The 23,006-nt window shown below is 46.2% G+C and overlaps 1 protein-coding gene across 1 annotated transcript in view; it reads left to right on the top strand.

The window, feature by feature from the left end:
* The first annotated feature begins 19,457 nt into the window (after positions 1-19,457).
* The window catches only part of PHLPP1 (PH domain and leucine rich repeat protein phosphatase 1), a 132,111-nt gene continuing 128,562 nt past the window's right edge, over positions 19,458-23,006 (top strand). The window contains 2 exon segments of the mRNA XM_050307594.1: positions 19,458-20,146; positions 20,148-20,854. Coding sequence (XP_050163551.1) covers positions 19,497-20,146; positions 20,148-20,854 — 1,357 coding nt within the window. The 5' untranslated portion in view covers positions 19,458-19,496.

The following is a 23,006-nucleotide window of genomic DNA, read 5'->3' on the forward strand; positions in this document are numbered from 1 at the left end:
AGTCTGCCCCCAAAATTACTCCTAATAGAACTAAACAGTGTTTTGCAACCGGGCTCTCAGCGAGCAATGAGCTGCCCTCAGAAGGCACGCTGCATGCTAGCACCAAAATGCCAGCGTGCTTTTGCTTGTATCATGCTATTGTCATTATAATGGAAAATAATGAGCTGTAAACAAATTATATGTCTCGATACAGCCTTTTAATGAGTTGAGGTGCATACCTAGTGGTAGGTAAAAGGTAAAACAACAGCACTAGACAAGTCATTTCTGGACCCATTACAAGTAATTTGCAAGTGCAGGCAACACAGTTTTGCAATCTCACTCATCTTCATTTCCTCCAAACCCTACATCTTTGCCAGCAACAGCATGCTCTGGCTTTTTTTTTTATTTTGGAAAGGTTTGCCTTTACTCAGCTCTCTTGCCCTGGCTTTGCTTGTGCAAGCATCAATAAATGTTTAACTCCATTGATACTTCTAGCCTGGAGTAATAGAGAAAAGCAAGTCTTCTATGGACAGGGATTAATATTTTCTCCTAAATTCACCGTTTTAATTATTACATGAAGAAATTAGGGTTATATTTGCCTAAAGATGCTACTTTTGTTACACGTTTCACAAAAACCTGAAGTGGTTGCTGTCAGCTTCATCAGGCAATTTCAGCAAATTGGAGCACGTTCCTGAGCCTGTGCCTCGCTGCTTATCCCGCAGCCTTGTGTTTTCATAATCTGCCCTGTATGTAGGGAACTCCCTGGCAGACAGCTACAGTACAGAGGGACACTGATAAACAAAAATGAAAGCAAAGGCAAGCACTCGGCAGGTACCTATTAAGCAAAACCCCTCGACTTTGAGCTGCAGAAGCCAAAAAGGTATGCAGGTTCCTGGCAGGCAGCTCAATGAGGGGGATTAGGGCACACAGACAAAACTGCAGGAGCTGTTGGGAGCCCCAGCATCGCTGTAAAGGAAGAGGAATTCGTATGCCAGAAAGCAGTCATTGAGTAAAGCAGTACAGCTACACCTAGGATGCTGGGGAAAAAAACCTGGCAGTGGAAAGGGCATGCTGAGGGATTTAAGGGATGAGACAAAGCAGTTGATTTGGCACAGCTCCTTGTATCTATGGGTGCTGGACAGGCACAGGTCTTTACGCTGTAACGCAGCTCAGGGACCTGGCCCCATAAGTCATGGGCATCGTGTGGACCCTGGTGCAGAGGCACAGCAAGCCCCTAGAACACTGGGGGTGGCATGACAATGCCTGGCGTGGCACAGTGCTTGCTGGCTTCACCTCCCTGGGAATCTTAAAGCCTTTTCAAATTGATAGCCCTTTCTCTGGCCATTATAGGACAATTCCTCAACTGGTTTCTTGGTGTTTTAGGGGAAAAAACCCCAACAAAAAACAAACCCAACCAAAGACAACCCTCCAGCACTGCGGCTTAGAAAAATTAACTGGGCTCAGCTGATCTTACCACTGGGAAATGCTGGCTTCTCCCAGAGCAGTGTCTGCTATAAGAGCAAAAAAAACAGAATAAGGAAAGGACTGAATAAGAAAAGGGGAAACACACATATCGTTTTGCAGTAGGAGCTTAGGAACGTTTACCTACAGCATCAGCCCACATCACAGCCAAGGCGAGCAGGGGCCAGATGCTGGGTTTCTGCTTGTGCGTGGCTGCAGGCACCTTGAAATAGGAGCAAACTCCCCCTGAAAACCGAGTTTTGCTGTTTGGGGAAAGACAGGCACACACGCCGTGCAAAATGTAGGTCAGGGCCATGGGTACAAGCTGGGGTGCTCTGCAGGGACCTGTGTGATGGACTAACCAAGCTGCACAAAGGGAAAACATATCAAGATCCCGTACAGCTGGCCTGTGCTTGTATCACTCACTAAATATTTGATGAATGCTAACTGCCTAACCTACTTTACTCCTTTCCTCTACCGCAGCGTTGACTGGCTTCTCCATTTTTATTCTATTATTGATGCGTTTTGAGGAAGACACTGTCTCACGACCAAACAATGATCTTAGATGTGAGACAAAAAAGGAGATGCAAAAAGGAAAGGGTAAAACAGACAACCCTGGGAAGAGGAAAGCAATATGTGGGACAAGGAAAATGTAAATTGAGTGGCAGGGCACTATCACCATTTTACAGTAGAGTGGAAACCAGCAAAGTCTAGGGGTGAAAGTGTGTGGAGAATGAAATTAATCTTCTATCTCTTCCTTTAAAAAAAAAAAAAAGAAAACTTATTTCACCCTGGGAACTGCACATGCATGAATCTTATTGACACAAATATATTTTGAAGTTCCATGCTAATCCAAACAATATCTAGTTTTGCCACCAAAAAAATATTCATGAAGGAGACAGAAAAGGGGGTGCAGGCAGGACTCCAGATGGCAGAAGGGTTTTTACGTGACAGGCACCTCAGTAAGGTCAGTCAGTGCGTGGTTCTGCTCATACTGCTGAGAGCAGAGATCGCTGAGCCAGGGCGCTCTCTGGCCTTATCAAAATCAGGGAAAACAGACAAGGAGTAATAAAAAATAAACCACAGTTATATTGGATGACGTGCCACAATGGCCCTTGCTCCAGTATTTCAGAAGCCAGGGTTCAGTTTAATCAAGCATAGGTCTACTGAGCGGAGCCACTCGTGGCACATCTGGGGATGTGTCGCTGCAGTTCCGTCAGCAAAAAGCCATTTTTCTTCATTACTAACAAAACATGGTTCTTTTTTTTCTGTTTTTTTTTTTTGTCAGCCAAAGAGAAGAAAGAAATTGTGGCTAAGTGGCAGAGAGCAGCCATTGGCTTTTTTCAAAGATGATGTCAAATACCTGTACGCTGGCATTCCTGTTTCCCACTCATCGCCCCTCCCTGTGTTTCATCGGAGATATCCCTGCTTCCCAGTTTGAAGCGGTGCAACAGCTCCATCATTAATCATATGGCTGAGCACCAAGTTTCCTTCAGGCTGATTTATGCTGTAGAAGAGTATTTTTCACTCTGAACTGACTCTTTTCAGTGCAACAGCATTGTGAGAAATTTGCCTCAATTTAGTCCTGCGAGCCAGGGTGGGACATGTGTGTCTGTGATAGTCACATTTGTGCATATCTGTGAATGCACATATCTTTTGAGCTGGCTCTGTGAGCAAAGCCTGGGTCATGCTGTTTCCATGAATCCTGCTGATTTACTGCTTGATGTTACTTACAGTGACAGGTACCAGGGCATGATTCACTTATTTGCTCTCTAAAAGCTCCACCTTTTATTCTTCAATTGTATCTTCCATCCTCAGCGCGGGAGGGAAATGCCCAGGAAGAGGAGGCTTTGTGAGCAGCAGCACATACAAAGCACCGCCTCAACATGAAGGGGCAAGCAAGGGCCAAGGCATAAGCCAAGAAGGGATTATCAAGGGACATCAGGAATCACATTCTACGTGAATCACATCAGGAATCACATTCTATGGTTCCATGATCTCTACTACCTGAAACGAAAAAGCTTTCATCGCTCTCCTTTCTGTAAGAGAAGCATTTAATGCCTTTTAGTTTCTATTTCTCTTCTCCAGAACACCAGTTGCATGTGGGTGCATAATACAAATATCAGCAGTACCAGTGGGTAAGACAGGTGACTTTAATAAGGAAAGAGTTCATGCAGAAGTTAATTATTTGCAAATTGCCAGTGATACTTTGACCTCAGATACTTGAAGACCAGGCTAATGACACCTCTAGGCCATGAGTAGTTAATTGTCTGTAAGACTTGATGGAGGATGAATCAACCTGTGACTTGTCAAGAAGGACAAATAGGGTGGTGCCTTTTAAACTGGGGGTAAAGGAGAAAACTGGCCAACTTGATTTCAATGCCCTGGAAAATACTGGAGCAAATAATCAAATATGGGCTAGTTCACACTTGGTGGTAAAAGGAACAAGCTCTAAATGAGCTAAAGCAAATTTATTTCATTTTCCAGCTAGTCTTCAGTCTTACAGAAAGGAGAGAGGCAGTAAATGTCATGTATCTTGGCTTCTGAGTACTTTTGAAAGTGTCTCTGTTGCCATTCTCATCATAAGTAAGATCAGAAGAGATTTGCGAGAGGGTGACACAAAGCTTGTCAAACCGTAGCAAGAGGGAGAGTGGCAGCAGGCACAGTGTCAAGATGTACCAGGAACAGCAGGGCAGGCTGCCAGGGCTTGGCATCCTCACTGGTGCCACTGAGGGGACGCTATGCTGGTCTAGCCCCCCCCCACCCTGCGGGGTGGGATGGGGAGAAACACATGGTGCAATTCAGAGCAGGGACAAGTTCATATGAGATGGTGCTATCAGGAACAACAGACAAGTCCAGCCGGGCAATAGCCTGGCTGGCAGACGACTGGGTAGTAACCTGTCCTGTGAGCTAAAGCCTGGGAGCACCGTGTTTCTGAGACAAAGGCAAACACAACGCTGGGATGTACAAACAAGGGCATGGTTTGCAAGGTGCAGGCAGAAGCTCTTTTCCTCTACCCTGCTGGAAGTCAGGCAGTTGGTTTTGGAGTACGGCACTCCAAGAACTACCTCAGCTGGACACGATGTCGGCGGGCAGGGGGCCTGGAGAACATCACCTGTGAGGCAAGACCAAGTGCACTGCCGTTGTTTTGCCTGAAGGAAGAAGAGTATTTCAACATGTGGGGCTGCAAAGCGGAAGGCAATTACCCTGCTCTCTGCCTGTGGAGCAGCAAGGCAGTTTCGGGTTAGTCACTGGGAAATAATTACAGCTGGTCAGGGCAGCAGGGCAGAGGACAGACAGCAGCCAGACTGGAGGCAGTGGAGCCTCCATCACTGCATATCTAAAAGGCAACCTGTTGGAACAATGCGGGTGCAGTTTATATACTATTATTTGCATTATGCTATAAGTAATATTTTTGTATGGTATCTATTATACCCTAAGTCAGTAAGAGACAGTAAACATCCCAGTGGGATCCCTTCCAGCATTCATTCTTCACTGAGCACAGCTCAGACTGAAATTCTACATGCTGCACATAATTTATAGGAGAAAAACCAGCCATGCAGGACACAGCATGGATGCCAAGTGGGAAATGTCCCCCACCACAGTGCACTAGTCCATGCTCTTCAGGCCATAAGACACATCCAGATTCGGAGTGTCTGTCAGAGGCTCCAGTGAGCCGATATCTGTAGACAGTGAAGAGCAGCAGGGCAAAATCTGATTCATCCCTAAGTACTAAAACAGCACAGGCCAGGGACCATGAAGAAAGATTTGCCTAGAGATGAGGGAGGTAGCAAACCCAGTATCCTTTTGAGTTTGGGGCTCTTAGGGCAAGCTTTGCACACACTTTCAAATGTATCTCCCTTTCTGAACAAGCAAATGCAGAGTTTAAGTCCCTACCTCCAAGGAGCTGGAGCTTTAAGAGAGACAAAGTAATCTGTGACTTGTGCTGTAGGATGTCTGCGTTGCCTCTTCTCCTGCCCATGTGCCTGAGTCTGACCAAATCTGAAAGGGCAGTTTCAGATATTTCAGTTTGCCTCAAGGGGCTGATGGCAAGAAGAAAAAAATTGAAGATCTTTTTATCTGTGGGTGAATAGCTGGCCTGTGACACTCTGACTTGTACGCCCCTGCAAACAGCAAACTACATTCTAGGAATTACTCTTTCACCAGCTAATGAAAGGCATTTTGATAATTACGTCAAGCATAAGGGAAACATCTCTATAGTTATTCAGTAACTAAGATACTTTGCCAACACAGATGGGACAGGGTTCTTATTGCCTACTTAGTTACTCGAAAAAATTGAATTATTTACAAGAGGTATTCAATATGTTGCATTTGCTAATGCTGCATTTCAGTGCTATGGCCATGGAAATAAAGATTATTTAATAGCCTACAGCTTGTCATTTTTGCATCATAGTGGAGCTCCTTTCGAAAAAAATAAAGCTTCCAGGAAATATTTTATATGTGTAAAGTGCATTTTATTGGACAGCAAATTAAACTGACATAGTGATTCAGAAGACACTAGTATTGTAAAGTTACTGGTAATCATCTCCCAATTAATATCTAAAGACATGCATTGTTTTGAAGAAACCTGCACCACCAGGGCCATTTAAGGACCCCTGAGTTTATTTTTGGTAAATATGGCCAAAAAAAAGTAAAGATTATTGACAGAGGCCACCTTCTGTCTGTGGGTCAGTGAAGTCACCTCCTCCTAAGCATCACAAAAATGAAAACTGTGCTATGAGAAAACAGCTGTTTAGAAGGATCTTTTTAAGCATAGATGCTGGCATACTGCTGGGAGCTTGGCTGTTTTTAATGTTTTGCTACTGCCTTTTGATTTATTATGTGTTCTGTTCTCCCCCCTCTACCCCACCCGCTGTTTCAAAATGAATGAAAAGACATTAGCTGTGACAAGCAGCATGGGGAACGCGTGCATGAAAGAGGTGAACCTACAAGTATGAAAAAAACCGCAGTGTTCGATATTCCGCAGTTGGATTTAATTAGGATAATTAATTGTTGCTCTTTTGCAAGTGGAATGAAGTGTGCAAAGCCAAAGACAAGTGGCTCGATGGAGCTGGAGGGAGGGGGCAGAAGCCACCGGCTCCACCGCCAGCTGGTCAGGAGAGCTCCCTTCCCCGTGGCGAGCGGCACAAACCCTCACTGCGTTCGCACACCTTGCCATAACCACACATTCCTCGGGCCAATCTGCTGCCACGGGCCTGATCCGCAGCTCCCCGAGCTCACAGGCACCTTCCTCCACCCCGGGGGCTCCCCAGTCACCAGCACTGCCTCCGGTTGCCAGCAGTAGCTTGGCCCTTTGGAGGGACAAGGTGGGGCTTCCTTCATTAAAACTCCCTTTAATTGTCAGCGAGCATGGAGTATTATGCAAACAAATTTCGCTGAAAATGAGGAAAGGAGGAAACCATAGGGGGAAAAAATATGACAAGATCCCCTGCTGCTCTGAAGCAGCTCCCTCGCTCTTTCTAAAGTAGGCTGCATAAATATTGATCTAGCCAGGATATGCCCTACATTCATTTGCACAGACATTATAAATGTGCTTGAGAATGAGAAATCAATCTTGTTTTTCTGCACAGTAACCATGTACAGCGAAGAATGTGTACAGATAATGCAAATCACAGTTCTCAGGCTTGCCGCTTACACACGGAGTCAGAAAAGGCGTTTTTGGGAAATGCATGAGAAAAAGATCTTCTTACCTCTTTGTTTATTTTCAAATATTTCAAAAATAATCCCTATGCAGACCACTTTAAACACATGCCCACTCTAATTCTAGCTATACTCTCTCATCTAACTAATTTTCTGTATTTGGGCTCCTGAATTTGTTTAGGTTACTGTTTCATAACCTCCTCCAAAGTGAGGTGAGGTATAACCTTAGGCATCCTTGTAACTTTATTGCTCCCTGTGTCATTAGCCTTCCATCTGGTTGAGCACTGCAACACTGCAACTGGGAAAATCATATCATTAGGTTGCAAAAGCAGTAGAGTTCCTGCACTAGAGAGACACAGGGTGGCTTCTGAAACACTTGGTGATGAATAATTAATATGTAATTGCTGGATAATCTGTTCAGACAGTCCAAGTGTTGGAAATTTATTACTATTTTTTTCTGGAGAATGCTGCTACTAAAATAATAAAGTTTTAACAAGCCCCCTCTTGTTATAACCCTGCTTAATAACAGACAGTGTAAAGCTGCCACATCTTGCTATACACTGTAGTGAAAGATTCTGCCTTATTACGAAGCAAAGTGTATATGTTCATTAAGTAGAAGATATGGCAAATATTAGGTGACAGAGATAAGGATTTGCATGTTCACGTGTATTTCAAAAAGAAAATTATTCAACTCTTTTTAAAGTATGTGATTTACCTTCCTTGAGCTACCATTTGGCTGGTTCCTCTGCCAGTTTTATTGGCTTGACTCATTGTTTTCAGTTATTTTCATCTCCATTTACGCATTTCAAATAACATCTCCTCTACAGAAATGTTTTAGAATGATTTAGAATGTTTTTATTGTTTCAAAGAGGAAAAAACTTTAAATTAAAAATGCAGATTCCCTTTTCATAAACATAACTCCAGCACAAGATGATGCAGTAAACAAACGGAGTAGGCTTTATATGGTGAAAATGGTATGTTTAAAAACTTGGCAAAGGCAGGAAGAAAAGATGAGTCAAGTGATCTCTGTTTTTTATAATTACCCTCCATGCTGACAGAGCTCATCACCATTGGCCTCAGAATGAAATAATTGTCATGCTGCATTTCAAAGCTGTGATTAAGGAGCTGAGGGATTGTCTTTCTATTTCACAATATTGTTATATATGGAGATACCTATACTTTGAGGATGTTGAGCCTAGAATATTTCTGTGTTACACAAGTTTGGTTTATTTTAACACTGACTGAAATATGCAGAACTTGATAGTCTATCCATTTACTCTTGGTGACTAATGATCCTGCATTAAAATGCTGGATATTCTTATAATGGGCAGATGCTCTACATTATAAAACGTGTTTTGTTCAGTGGTACATTCAATGTGATTTGTAGCTATGGTGCAGAAGCAATCCAAAATGATAAATTTGCTTACTGAAGGTAGCTGCCAGGCTGTGCTAAATGGGGGAACAGAAGCACCAGCTTAGAGAAAGCAGTGTATTCCAACAAAATAATTTCAGCCAAAGAAATGGAGCTTAGAGAATAATGCAATGTTACAGCTGAAGTACCAGGATAATTGAGCCTATAACATCTGCTCAAATGTAGTGACACAAAAAATAAGCCCTTCCGTCTGTGTTGTTATTCCTTGTTAAAGCAGAGTGAAAACATGTGACATGACCCCAGCACATCAGGGAATTTGGGAACAGAAGCAGCTTGCTATCACAATTACCCTTCCCTTGACAAACAAGGAACTTTCTCAGCAAAACTATAACAAAGACATTGCTTAGATTTTTTTCCAAAAACTTTTACAAGAAGGAAAACAGGATCATGTACTTAATTAGCCCCTTTATTAAGGGATGTTCTTGTGACTGTTTTACAGCTGGAACAAAGTGTTAGGGTTACAGTGTTTGATTGCTTTTTGCTTGATTTTTGCCTTGATGTTTAGTCGAATCACAGAATGGTTTAGGTTGGAAGGGGCCTTAAAGATCCCTAGTTCCCATATCCTTGCCATGAGCAGGGACACCTTCTACTAGCCTACTCAATTAGAAATTCATAAACTTCTCATAAGACATCGTATTGAATCATTCCTGAAAGAAAAAGGGCGAAGCGGTGCAGTGAAAAAGTTTGTGTGTGTTGTAAGGACTAACTCTCCTAAGATTTTCCTTCTACTGCAAATTACTATTCAGTTTGATTAACCAGAACCCTTAATTTGCTTATTCTACTTTGTTGTGATTTCCCCTGGCTTGAAGCAGTAGGAAACCAATCCTAGCCCCTGTCCAGCAAATCCACACTCAAATACATGCTGCTAGTTTCCCTTCCACAGTATAAACACAAGGGAATATTCAATTAAGCTGAAAATGGACACATTTTAAAACTGATAAAAAGGAAATAAATTTTTTGCACAGCATGCAATTACTCAGACAAATACCTTCCTTCCTAGTAGCATCACAACCAAAATCTTAGCAGGAGCTGAAAGAGGACTGCTAATACATGCATAAAAATAAACAAGAGCTTTGGAAGGGATTTACACTCTTATGCTTGTGCAGTAAAGCCAGCATCCAAACACTGCAGTTTTGGGAAAAGGTTTCTGAGGCTGGTTGTCCCACACCATCTCCAATCACTCTCCTTTGATCTTTCCTTCAAGTGTATGGTAATAACCCCTTTGCAGCAGGACGCTATCTAGAAGGACCAGTAGTCTAATCCACTTATATTCCTGAAAAGATGTAGGTAGGAAATCCTGCAAGTGATTTACAAATCATTTCAGTATTTAGACTCTTGCCAAAAAAGAGCCGCTGGTTAGGTATTTGACAATCTGTCGTTACACTCGTTCAACGCGACCACGTTGACAACCGATTCCTTGCTGCGTGACTCAGGCTGCTAATTACAGCCTGTCAAGTCTCGCCTCACTTAGGTTTTGTGCATGATGAGTCCCTGGGTGGTGTGATCTCACTTTGACGTTTGCCCTGTTCTGGGAAGAATGACCTCCTCTGGAAGTCCAGAGGTCATCCACCATAACGCGCCTTACTTATCAATACTTCCTCTCTCTAGTGAGATGTGTTAATTGGAAGTCTTGTATAGAGGCTTTCCGAGTTCCTTGGGTTTTTTTCAGTCCATGCATCCTTTCAGGGCTAAACTTTGGTCTTGGAGCAGCTTGTATTTGTGCCTGCCTGATCTCTGTTACTCCACAGTAACTCCAGAGCAATGTGACCATGTCCACACCACTGATGACAGAAGAGAGTCAGCAGAGCCTTTCTAGCTGCTGCTTTTTTCACATTCCTACACAGCTTCCCTGAGAGCTTCTGAGTCTGATTGCTGGTCTTAGAGAGCTACATGGTCCGTCTGATTTCAAAGACCATTCACTCTCAGGGTAAGTGATGAAGAGCAGATCATTCCTGATAGTAAATGCTCCCTCAAAGCAGCAGAACTCTGGTTAAAGCACCTGAAAACGAAGCGTCACATACTGGGAATGAGCAGATACTTTTTGCAAGTAATACCACCATGGCGGGGAATGATGTGGTAAATAGATTTCCACCAGTCACCTCAGAATCCACTGTAAGTTCCTTGTAAACTGTGGGGTCTGATAGGAAGAAAATGTAAGAGGGCAGCCAAGAATGGTAGGACACAAAACATTTGGCTATCACACCGAAACACATGAAGCCCAGCTGTGCAAAGCCATGATGGATGTGAGCCCTGGCCAGCAGCCCGTCTGCAAATGCTATGAAGAAAAGCTCTATGGCTACGTCTGGTGTGCTGTACTATAGACCAGCCACAGGGACAAACCACCACTCCTCTTGGGGTTCTTTCAAAAGCCCAATTGCTCACAGTCAAGGTATCAAGGCAGCTACATCCCTCTTCTTCTTCAACTTTACAAGAAAACTCCTCACTATGTGCTGCAGGCAACACGTTTATCAGAAAATAGATGCTCGAAAGTTTTAGTTCCTGGCACTATGCAATTGCAGACCTACTACTGGTGCAGGGAAGATGTTTGGTATGGCAAAAGAAAAGTGTCAGGTTGCTGGAAGGTGAAGTTTTTGATACTATTATGAAACAGGTTATCAGTATCTATTGGCAGAAACAATGTTCCTAAAAATTCAGCTGACTTTCAAAGCACAGCATTGCCCAACTGCGTGGGGGCCACGGATGGGTTTTCTCATGTTCATTGCCTGTCATGTCAAGAGGCTGACGAAAATGTAACCCCAAGGCACGTCTCGAACTGTGGAATAGGTACGTCATGGGCCCTTAATAACCTGGAGAACATGCTACCAGTGACAGTGCCTGGGCATGTATGTGCCTGGGAAAACTAAGAGCTTCTTCTACTATAGCAATGAGAATTCACATCAGTTTGGAGAATCTGGTTTATACTTGCTCTGACCAGAGCAGATGGAGTCTCATAGACCATTTAGATCTGTTGTTAGCACTTAGAGAGCAACAAAGGACACCTTTGGTAAGCCAAAAGCAGGGTGAAGCTGCCTGTGAAAAAGCTTGGATGCCAAATAAATACACATGACTGTAGTTTGCTGTATTCTCACCGACATCTTCAAAGGTAACAATGCACGTTTTCACCTCAGCAAAATCTGGATGCTAAAATATTAGCTGTTAGCCCTTTCCCATGTCTTTCCTTTGTGACAGTGCAAGGCCAGCTTTTTGCACAGGCTGGAGGAGAGCATGGAGCAAGGCCTCCCAGTGATCCCCACAGTGGGTTACTGACCTGTCATATGACCTGTTATGTGACCTGTCGGTGCAATGATAGACTTATTTTCCTGGAAGTTTTGTTTAGCCTCACCCATCAATACCAAGCTCATTCCCATCATTCCGGTGTATTACAAAGAGCTTTCTTAATCTTATGCAACAGCGTGTCACAGCCCTGTGACTACACAGTCATAGCTGAGATGGTCGAGCAACTGTGCAAGGGAGGGGGGGAGATTTCAGGCTGAGGCACCGTGTGTAGCCATGATGAGGTGCTGCTGACATGGCACACAAAAGAGATTCTGCACACAAGTTCATGGCTGCCAGCCCAGAAGTCAATGGGCATTTTGTCACTAGAGTAGCTAATGAAAGAAACCCTAACCTGCTGTCCCAGATTTAACTCCTTCTAGTAATTTTCATCAAAGACATCAAATCAGATATGTTCCCTGCAGATTTCCCAAAAGCCCTTCTGAGAGGCCTGCCTGGGGAGCCACCAGATGTGACAGCGAACTATTTTAGTATTACTTCTAGGTTGATCCTGCCAATATTTTAATTGTATAAGGCTTTATTTTGTGAATTTCCTTGGAGGATTTCTATGTCTACTCTTCACAAGATACACCTTTGGTGCTGAAGAAATAAAGTTAAAATGTTCCTTCAAAGGGCATAATGTGCATCTTTGTTTATTCTTCCAGTAAATTACTATAGTTGCAACTGTTGATAGCACTCTGTACTAGGATAAATCATCAGTAACACGTATTTTGAGAGTTTAGCTTCCACCATGCTATTCTCACTTCAGTGCTTATGCCATTCACAAACAAATAACACGCATTTATGTGATAGATTCTTACTGTATTAAAGCAATACCTGAGATTCTTCAGGCATAATTCATTTCAGTGAAGAGCATTTCCATCACCAGTCTGACAGTGCTGCTCCACTCATACTGGCACACTGGAGCAGCAACACACCACGCAGAAGAGGCAAATACAAGTAAGTAGGGGCACAACATTTCTTAGCCAACTTTGTTGCCAAACTTATTGTATGGCAGAAACATATCCTCGGTCTTGCATGAAAGGCCTTTATGTACAGCCTTTTAACAGCAGAGAGCATCCTCTGAGATATTTACAAGGGAATTAATGGGAGATGACTAACCTTGTAAAAAGCTGATACCAAAAATGTAGGAATCTCTTGGGTCACTTCAAATACGCCAGTCATGCTATTTACGGCATTATGTAAAACCATCGCATTCAAGGCACTGTGTTGACTGCAGCTTAATGAATCCACATTAATCCATCTCTATCAGTAGCGATGAATACTGTACCTTGAGGAGTTGTAGAGCTCTGAAACAAAAAGGGCTTAAGATGCCATATGAACATGAAAGATAAAAAGAAATAATTACAAGGAGGGATTTATAAAGTTCTGGAAGAGAATTTTTAGTGCATTAATATTTAACAGGCAATGAAACCCTTTTCATTTAAAAAAACAACAAAAAACATGTAGCTTAAAGTGGAAGAGTCGAAGACACAGTAAGAGGATTAGTGTATGGGGTTGCTGAGTCTACTGGCAGCTACAAGCTCTGGCTTTGCAAATAGTATCAACACAAATTAAAAGCAAAATCTGTAAAATACTGGTTTAATTTTAATTCAGTATTTAATATAACACTAGAAGGTATAACATAGACCTGTAATTAATCCAGGTAACAAAGCTGGGGTTTCTTTTCCTCAAATTTGCTTCCTCTGTGCATGGCTTTCAGCCACATGGTTGGCTCAGTATCAGCTGCTTATTGCCTTGAACTGCAATGGAGATGCTGCTGTTTTCTTCTGTAAAATGCTCTCTTCATGTGTGACAGGAACAAGAAGTTTATGCTGGAGAAGAAATTCCAAAATTTGCTAAGAAAGCTGCACCTCCTGGCTGTTCAACTGCAACGCTAACACAACTCAGCCTGTGCCTGTCACAAAGGATCTCCACACCACACTGCTGCTGACGGCTTAGGAAAACCTTACCCTGCTGTAAACAGTACAGGTTAGTTCTACAAGAAACTGAGATTCAAGTGGCCACGTACTGCAAGTGAGTATCACTGTCAGTTGAACAACCTTACAATGGGATCCCGCACACAGTTCCAAACCCTCTGCCCAGAGGAAGCTGGGACAGGACTCTAGTTCAGCAAGAAGGAAGCTTCACAGGCTGGTGCTCCACTTTCAGAAAACAGGAACCTGACTTGTGTCAATCCCCTTGAGAGGGGTTTAATGCCCAGTCAAGAAGATACTTGCCTCTTTTCTCCTCCTTCCATGTTATGGAAATATTTACACTTACTCACATTTTTAACATGCTTTGAAGTGCAGTGCTGAAGAACATGTAGTAGTGTCAATATTACTCGTAGAGAAGTGGTTTTGGAATCAGAAATACAGAAAAACCCTTGCTGGAAATTATTTAGGGAGCTGTAGCTACAATTAGTCTCCTGGGTCATACAAATCCAGAGTTTCTGAATATATAAAAAAGGGCAACTGTACAATAATTTGCAGCCTTTACATTATATTTCAGGCATTGAATAATGGAAACTTCTCAGCTCAAGAATAGTTATCAGCTGTATTATCAACCTAAGAACACATTTAAACTTAAGAGTTTCCCTGAATAAGCATCATCTTAAATACTTTACTATACTGAAGGCCTTGCACACCAAGATGAGCACAACTAGCATGGAACATATACACACTATTGTGCTTAAGGTGGAGCAGCAATCAACATAAAAGTTCAGTATCTTGCTATCTGCATATCAAATTTGTTCCTACAATTGTGGCAATTCCAAATATGGGTGAGGGATACAGGTATAGCACTTTACAAAATGAAATTAATCCCTACCGATAAAATTAAGTATTATTTTGAGAACACTTTCCATATGATAACATTCAACTTCCCTTTACAACGAATTATATTGTTTAATTTGAAGTGGTCCCTTTGCTCATCCATACCCTGGTCTTTGAATTACTTGTACAGTGAAAAATGTTTTGTCTTTTGTTTCAGCATTTTGACATTGAAATAAGTCTTTTGCTTTGTTATCTGTAGGGAAATTCTCCCTTACTAGAAAAACAGGCTACTAAAGAAGAGAGCTGAGTAAACTTCCTAACATTCTGCAGGGTTGAAGGACATTAAATTATTTCTTTCTAAGCTGCCTCCCCACCTTCACATGTTAACTAGAATCACTAAAATGATTCATACTTTCTTAAAGCACAGATGAACATTTAACAGCACCATTGATGATGACTTATAGCAAAGAAAGTAAAAATATAATCTTTCCCACACTAGTATTTCTCAGCAGTCATCTCAGCTTTTGATCCAGAACTGACTTGTCAGTCAATTTTTCTGTAGTCAAGGACGGGGGATTAAGCAATTCCTGTTTAATGAGGACACACTATTCTGCAATGATATCCTTGAAAACAAAACTGAAACTGAGTAATCATTACCTGTTTGATATAATTAAAAAAATCTCTTTGAGTATAGTTCATGGTGAATGTGAGTCTACAAAGGCTATTTACTATCCCACTGCAGCAGACATTTCAGAAAACTAGACAGAACCAATAAGTCATCATTGAATTGCCCAGTAAAATATTAATTGCAGCTAAAACCAAGGGATTACAGGAAATAAAGTGGTATAATGTAAACAAAGAACAGAACAGAACTGGCAGTATTATCAATTGAAGCTGGACCTGGTCATCTCTTCATAATGAAAGAGTAAGGAAAATCACAGAGATCAGCTGCTGCCCATAATCTGTCCCTTCCCCTGTAGAAACATCTAATAACAGCACAATGTATCCCCGAGGGCTTTACAGGAATCTGTGAGAAATGTGGGAGGCAGATTTCAGAAGAGGCTGAACAGGAGTTAACACACTCCAAGCAGCACTGCAGTTGCTCAGTCAGCTCCACGGATGCGTATGGCAGCCTGGTGCCTCCTGCTGTAGCTGTAGCAGCTGTCAGCAGAGGTGTAGGCAGTGAAGATCACAACAGCTCCAGCCTCTGCGAGGATTTCAGCTAAGGTCTGATAACTCTGGATGTAACATTGTCCTCAAAAGTCATCTTGCATTTTCAAAACCTTCTGGCATTTTCCTGCCACTGTCTGTGGGAGTGAATAATTTGTTCATTCAGTATAAAGGCTTTTAGTATGGAGTAGTTTATAGTAACCTCCAATACATTACTTTTTATTCCCTTATTTTTTGTTGACAACTCCTGTAATCAGAAAACTCTTCCTCAAGACTGCGAGATTCTGGTTGGAAAACTGCAGACTGCAAACTGTCCTGTTTCATTTTACCTGTCTTGTAAACAGCTGTCATCAATCCAGCTTTAGGAAAGGGAAATGTGTATTTCACCCTTCCACTTCCTCCTCACAAACATCAATTTCATAAGCTCCGTTCCCATGTCTGACAACAGCAGTTAATCCCTATCAAAATTCACAATTCCAGGAGAGTTTAGGAGTATATATCAGTTCCTGGGAAATGGAAAATAGCAGAGTTTTCTCATAAGCACGAAAGTTCAATTTAAATATGCATATCTTTAGAGATTTCAAGCACACTTCCCTGCATAAAGCAAAAATAACCAGGCTGGGTAGAGCTAACATTTGGAGGTGCTAGGTCATTACAGAAACTGCCACCTTCATATTCAGCAAAGCATGGAGAGCAACAGCGCAGTCCCTTTTCTCCTCACAGTGCAACTCAGGGCTCACAGAATGCCGGGAGGCTCATTGCAGCCTTCTGCTCCTGAGCAAATGTCACAGGGAAGCCATAAATCCAACAACTTTCCCACCCTCAGGAGTTTAGCCATTTTGTTTTTTAATTGCATAAAACCCTTCACTGGCAAGACTGTTGGCAGTGGTGAGTTAGCCTGGCAAGAGGGAGAGCGAGGTCAGCTCAGTCCCCAGCCACCTCTTCGAGCTGTATTGCAGGCAGCCGCTGCTCTGTGAGGGCTAGCTGTGTAAATCCAGAGCTGGAGTTATACCAGTCCATCCCATGGAGGGTCTGACCCAAGGCTATTTAAATGACCTTAACAACGTGTTCCTACACTACACAAACTATCTCACCAAAGGAGACAAAAAGACTGTGTTTAGTCTACCAAAGAGAAAAAACAAAGCCTGCCAGGGAATACTATTGCTGCTGCTAAGCACCTTGGGGGTAAATGTTCTGGAGTTGAAAAAAAAAAAGCTGTTTGATTGAAAGGGCAATGCAATGCTGGCATGTGAGCAAATGTGCATAGACTACCCATGTGTAAAATTCAGGCTAAAAATTGGAAGGAATTTCCCAATAGTGAAGGCAGGATGGCCCTGGGACAGTCTTCCAGTTAGGGCAGAGGACAAATAAGCTCAGTTCATTTCAAATTGATGTTAAGCTTGTCTATCTGTCATGTTAGGGGGACATCACTAACATGCAGGATGCAGTATCTCCGGTCACAAAGGAGAAAACTGGAAGCCCCAGGAGGCTTCTCTTTGGTTCTATGTTCTGGATTTTTTCTCTGTGTGCATGAACATTCAGGTATTTCAACAGTTTCAAAAAAGGGAGCTCCTTTGTCCCCGCTCCCATCAAAGAAGAGAAGGGCTGGAAAGTGTGCTCTAGAAACTCTCTCCTTTCAAGTATTACCATTAATAGTAATGCCCCTAGAGTTTGCTATCTCCTTCTTCTGAGTTTGTCTGTATGTGCGTGTTTGCATGTAGAACACCTCTCTCACACATTTAATTCAGGAGACCTGGAGTAACCTCCATGAAGTAGGTGGCACAAGGGTGGTGCAAAGCAGTAAAAATAAACCAGAATGTATGAAGCAGCCAGAACCAGAGCTTGATATACTGAGTGCTGCACTTCTGTTGTGTGCTGCTAACGTCAAAGGAGGTTTTGGGCACCAGTTTAAGCCTTTAATGGCCAAGTGCTGCAGTCACCCTCTGTCAGTCCATGCTCTTGAATTCCAGAGATGCTCTTTCTGGTGACTGCAGCTCTAGGTACGAGCCAGCACAAACTGCATGATCAGACCATCATTAATTTTCAGGTTGTTCTGTTCAGAAAGTATGTGGTTTTCACATAAAGGTAAAACATCAGCTTTTTTGTTACAAAAAAAGCCTTTTAAAAGGTAACTATATGTTTTCATTGCAAGTTCCTTGGAGAATACCTGTTATCTGTGCTTTGTTTCACCTGCTTCTAGGGGGGATGAAGACAGTAATGTGGAAGTGTGGAGAAATGTTTTATTAGGAGAGGTAAACTATAATTTTATCGTGGTTCTGGCTTATTTGTGGTTCATATACTATACCTAGACACTAAAAAGACAGTCCAACTAAAAATAATCTTTCACTAAGAGTTTTTCTCAGGGTTCTCTGTGATGATTTATCTTCCCTAATATTGACGTAACTGGTCAATTGCCCAGAACTCCCAATTTATTACAGTCTATTGTGTTTTTGATGAATATCTGGCAAGATGCTTCACTGTGATTTTACACAATGTATTAAAAAGGAAAGATCTCAGGCAGTTACAGCCCTATACAGCCGGCATTACTCAGCTAAAACATCTTCAGGAGCGCAGATTTCTCTGAATTCCATTGTATGGCATCCTTACAGTATGAAAACTCACACATTCACACTGCTAATGGAATGTGTCTGATTGTAATTTTCCTTTTCAGCAATTTGTTTAAAACCACAGTGGTTTTTTTGGAAAATGTTTCTATTTAATTGCTGCTTCTAAGCAATTTTCTAGAAGTAAGTATTATCGGTAATTTTAGTCACTGATATACAACGACAGACTAATAGCACTGAAACTTTCTTTGCAAGTGTGTCCTCACAGAGCAGCTCTTTTCTGGTACGTGTGCGTATATGGATACATGTTTCCCACTCACATTTCCATGCCTCTCTCCATCTTGGATCTGAAGCCCACTTCATGCAAGAAGGTTGCCCGGGCTTAGTTGCTTGGGTTATGCGCCGAGGGAGCTAACAGGGATAACAGGTTGGGCAGAGTGGGATGAGCGTGGTCACCAGACCTTCCGACCAGACTTGAGGGATACAACTACGGATCTTAGGACCAAGTCCTGGAATAATTTTAACGCGGGTTCAGCCCCGTGCCTTGCGGAGTGAGGAGCGGCGGCGGCGGCTCGCTACGCCTCCCGGGAGTCAATGCCGGGTAGCGGAGTGACTTCCACCATGTTCCGGGCTGCCGCCCTCACGCACGGCCAGGCACCGGGCTCTCCCCCCGGAGCCTGCGCGGCCCACGGAGGAGTCGGGAAGGCGGGCGGTGGAAGGCCACAGGACTGCCGGGACTTGCGGCCGGCTCGGGACTACAGCTCCCATCAGCCACCGCCGCCACGGCCCCGTTCCCGCCCCTCCCGCGGCTGGCCGGGAATCACGCCGTGTGTTTATCGGACAGGCCCCGCCCCGCCGCGCGAGCGGTGGCGTCACCCTCGCGAGCCGCCCTCGCTGCCTGTCGGCTGATTAATATTCATGAGCCGCGCGCGCGTGGGGAGCGGCGGACGGCGGCGGGATCGCTCGCTGCTTCCCTGCCTCCCGCCCGCCCTCCCTTCCTAATGGCGCTGGCGACAGCCGGGCAGCGGGGCTGAGCCGGGCACCGGCGGAATGCTCCCCGCTGCTGCTACGTAATCCCAACCCCCTGGGACGCGGCGCCGCGCTCCGCTCGGCCCCCCCCGCGCCGCGCCGAGCGGCGCTCCCAGCAGGGCGGCGGCGGCGGCATCCCCGGCCCCGCGGGCGATGGAGCCCGCGCAGCAGCGAGCGGCAGAAGCCCCGGCGGCGGCGGCGGCGGGAAGCGGGCCCGGGGAAGAGGAGAGCGGCTCTCCGGGCAGGAGGAGTCAGGCGGAGAGCGGCGCGGAGCCGTCGGGCGGCGGCGGGCGGCTGGACGGCAAAGCAGCCGGTGGCCCGCGGCGGAGGCGAGGGGGAGCTGGCGGCTTCGCTCCCCCCGCGGCGCTGGCGGCCAGCGGGACTCCGGCGGCCCCCGGCGGGGCCGGCAGCGCCAACTCCTTGCTCCTGCGGCGGGGGAGGCTGAAGAGGAACCTCTCCGCCGCCGCCCCCTCGCCCGCCGGCGCCCCGGCGCCCTCGCTGGGCACCCGCAGCTTGGACAGGAAGGCGCTGCTGCTGCTGAAGCCGCCCCGGCAGCTGCAGCCCCTGCAGCCCCCGGAGCGGGACTGGGTGCGGCGGGACCTGCAGCGGGGTTGCGTCCACGTCTACGAGCGGCACATGAACTGCTACCTGCGCCCGGTGCTATGCACCCTGGAGACCACGGCGGCTGAGGTGGCCGCCCGGCTGCAGCAGCTCGGCCACCGGGGCGGCAGCAGCGTGGTGCGAGTGCTGGGCAAGGCGGGCGCGCCGCCGCCGCAGCCCCCACCCGAGCCGCCGGCGGGCCCGCCGGGCGCCGCCCGAGCCCGCGGCCGAGGGGCTGCGGCCGCCGCCGGAGGAGAGGCCGAGGAACCGGCGGGGGACGCGGAGCGGGTTGCCCGGAGGAGGCTGCGGGGAGGCGGCGCGGCCCGACCGGCTGCCGCTGGGCAACGGCGCCGAGGAGAGCGACTTGGCTGGCGGCCGGCCGAGCCCGGCGCCCTCCGACCTCAGCCCCGGGGCGCCGCCGGCCGAACTGTACCTTGCGGGGCCGCCGCTCTCCTGCCCCTCCCTCCTGGGGGAGCTGGGGCCGGCCGGCTCCGACACCGAGAGCTTCAGCCCCAGCGCCGAGAGCGTCTCTGACCGGCTGGACCCCTACAGCAGCGGTGGCGGCGGCGGCTCGTCCTCCTCGGAGGAGCTGGAGGTGGAGCCGGCACCCCCCGACGGGGTGGAAGAAACAGGTGCGGGGCCGGGCCGGGTCCCCCCCTGCTCGGGGGAGCTGCCCCCGGGGCGGGCAGGGGGGGTGCCGGCGGGCGCGGCTGGCGGGCGGGAGCCGCCGGCGGGGCCGCCCGCCTTGTACGTGCAGCTCCACGGGGAGACCAGCCGGCGGCTGGAGGCCCACGAGAAGCCGCTGCAGATCCAGAACGACTACCTCTCCCAGCTGGGCTTCCGGGACCTGTGGCGGGTGCAGGAGGAGGGCATGGACTCGGAGACCGGCTGCCTCATCCGCTTCTATGCCGGTGAGTGGGGCCGCCGGGGGTGGCGGCTGTGGGGAAGGGGCGGGGGCCGCACCCACCGCCCGGGCTGCTGCCAGGGCGAACGCGGGGCGTGAGGACGGCTGAGCACTGCCCCTCCGCCGGGGCTGGCCCGGGCTGTCCCCCCTCACGGGGAAGGTGGCCTGGGGCCGTCCCCTCTCACGGCCCGCCGGTGTCTCCGCGCCGCGCCGGCGAGGGGCCGTTCGGCGGCGGGAAGCGCTGCCCGGAGCCGGGTGCCGGGAGAAGCCGCGGTGTCAGCGGCGCTTAGGCTGCCCCAGCGCTGTGCCCGGGGCAGCCTCCCCTCCCTTCAGCGCCCGGGTAATGGAGGTAGCGCCTGTGTTGTTTTCCCGTTCCCAGCAGCGGCACTGGGCGTTCGAGGTTAAATCAGCCTTAATCTACTGCTTTCCCTAGTGACGAGGAATTGCATCGCTGCCGCTACCGGGCACGGGAGGTCGAAGGCTGTTCCAAGTGTTTGCGGGATGCCGGCGGATCGCTCACGGCTTAGTCGAGCTGCGTGCTCGCTCCCTCCGGAGAGCGCGGAGCCCGCCCTGTCATAGCGGAGCGGAGGGCACGGCCGGCCCGTCCCTTTAGGGGGAAGCCCCGTGCAGTTTTGCCCCTGCAGGAGGTTCCAGCAGCGCGGGGCGCGCAGATGCCTGAGCTGAGAGCCGTGCATTCCTGCAGACACAATCCTGCGCTTGGCTTTCCGCGTTGTTGCCACTTGCGATCAATTTTCCCCGTTTGTCAGAGTACTGGGACTTTACTGAGAGACTGAGGCAGTAAGCGAGGAAAGTAGGGAAGCACAGGTCATGTCCTTTGGAAACGGGGTGGTCAAAACCTTTATAATGGAAAGGGAGAAGCTTTTTAATGAAACTTTGCTGTTACGACCTGCAGTACAGAATTTGGGGAGTATTGGGTGGAAAAGTTAGCTCCCACGTTGTAATTATGCGACCTTCTGTGGTTTTAGAGAGGTTTAAAAGTACCTGGTGGTTCAGTTGAATTGCTTTGTATAAAATACTTATTGCAATCTTGACACTGCTTTCGTTTTAACTGTCCTGTTCTCTTCAAATGGAAGAAATTAATGACCATAGAAATATTCAAATACCTAGTAACCTTTCATGTGAAATAGGTAAATGTGATATCCAGATATGAGGTCATGCAAGCAAAGTAGCGAATGCCATCCATCCCCTTGCTGAGTTGGCTGAGCAGAGTGGTCCTTCAGTGAACCGTGAGAATTCAGTGCTTTAGCTCTGAAAAATACAGATACTCTTTTCTCGAGTGAATTCCGCTCAATGTCAAATAGACTCGGTAATGGTGGGGTGGGAAGGAGAGCAGTACCCTGGATAAGTGCCCTTTATTCAGAAGAGAATGTGGGAGTGGTGACAAGTGGTCAATTCAGCTTTTCTTCAGATTTTTTGGATTGTACAATGACCCCAGCATAACGAGTGCAGAAGCAGTATTTGTTCAAGGAATTGACAGAAATAGGTTAGATACATTTGGGTTAGAAAGTAGCTTAAAATACTCTTTTTCAGATGATGATTGGGGTCTTTTGTGTTTCTCTACTGTGCTGTTGAGGATGGAAATCAGCAGGTGATGCTGAGTGGGATGTTGCTTCCTCTATTTCCAGTCTCGCCGTTAAATGGGGATGCACACACGTGTTTTAAATTGGGACAGCTGTGTGCCTGCTTTTCCAACAGGATGTGTTCTAAAGAAAACACAACCGGGAAACACAGTGAACTCTTGCACACAGTTAAGACTGTTTGCATGTAGTTCTAATGCATTAAATGATTAATTATACATGCTAAGTGAGGATGTTCTAACTCTGTTTTATTTCAGTGTCTCAACTTGATTGCTAACGTAGCTTGTACATTTTTAGACTTCCTTGTACAGAACTGCCAGATAGGAGGGTATTTCTGTGAGCATACATAGGATCAAATTAATGCAAATTTCTTGTGCAAGTTCATATGCTAAGAAGTATGCCTCTGTACTTCAAAAGTAAAGTGTTTTTTGAAACCCTTATCTCTTTGAGGGGATCTGTGATCAACATCTAAAACACCTGTGATCAGGTGCTTGTAACAGAAAGGTTGCAGCACCTAATGTACCAGACCAGCCAAAAACAGCTAACAAAATATTACTGACA

Source organism: Myiozetetes cayanensis, unplaced genomic scaffold (genome assembly GCF_022539395.1).
Source record: "Myiozetetes cayanensis isolate MyiCay16 unplaced genomic scaffold, myiCay2020 scf1, whole genome shotgun sequence".
NCBI lineage: Eukaryota > Metazoa > Chordata > Aves > Passeriformes > Tyrannidae > Myiozetetes > Myiozetetes cayanensis.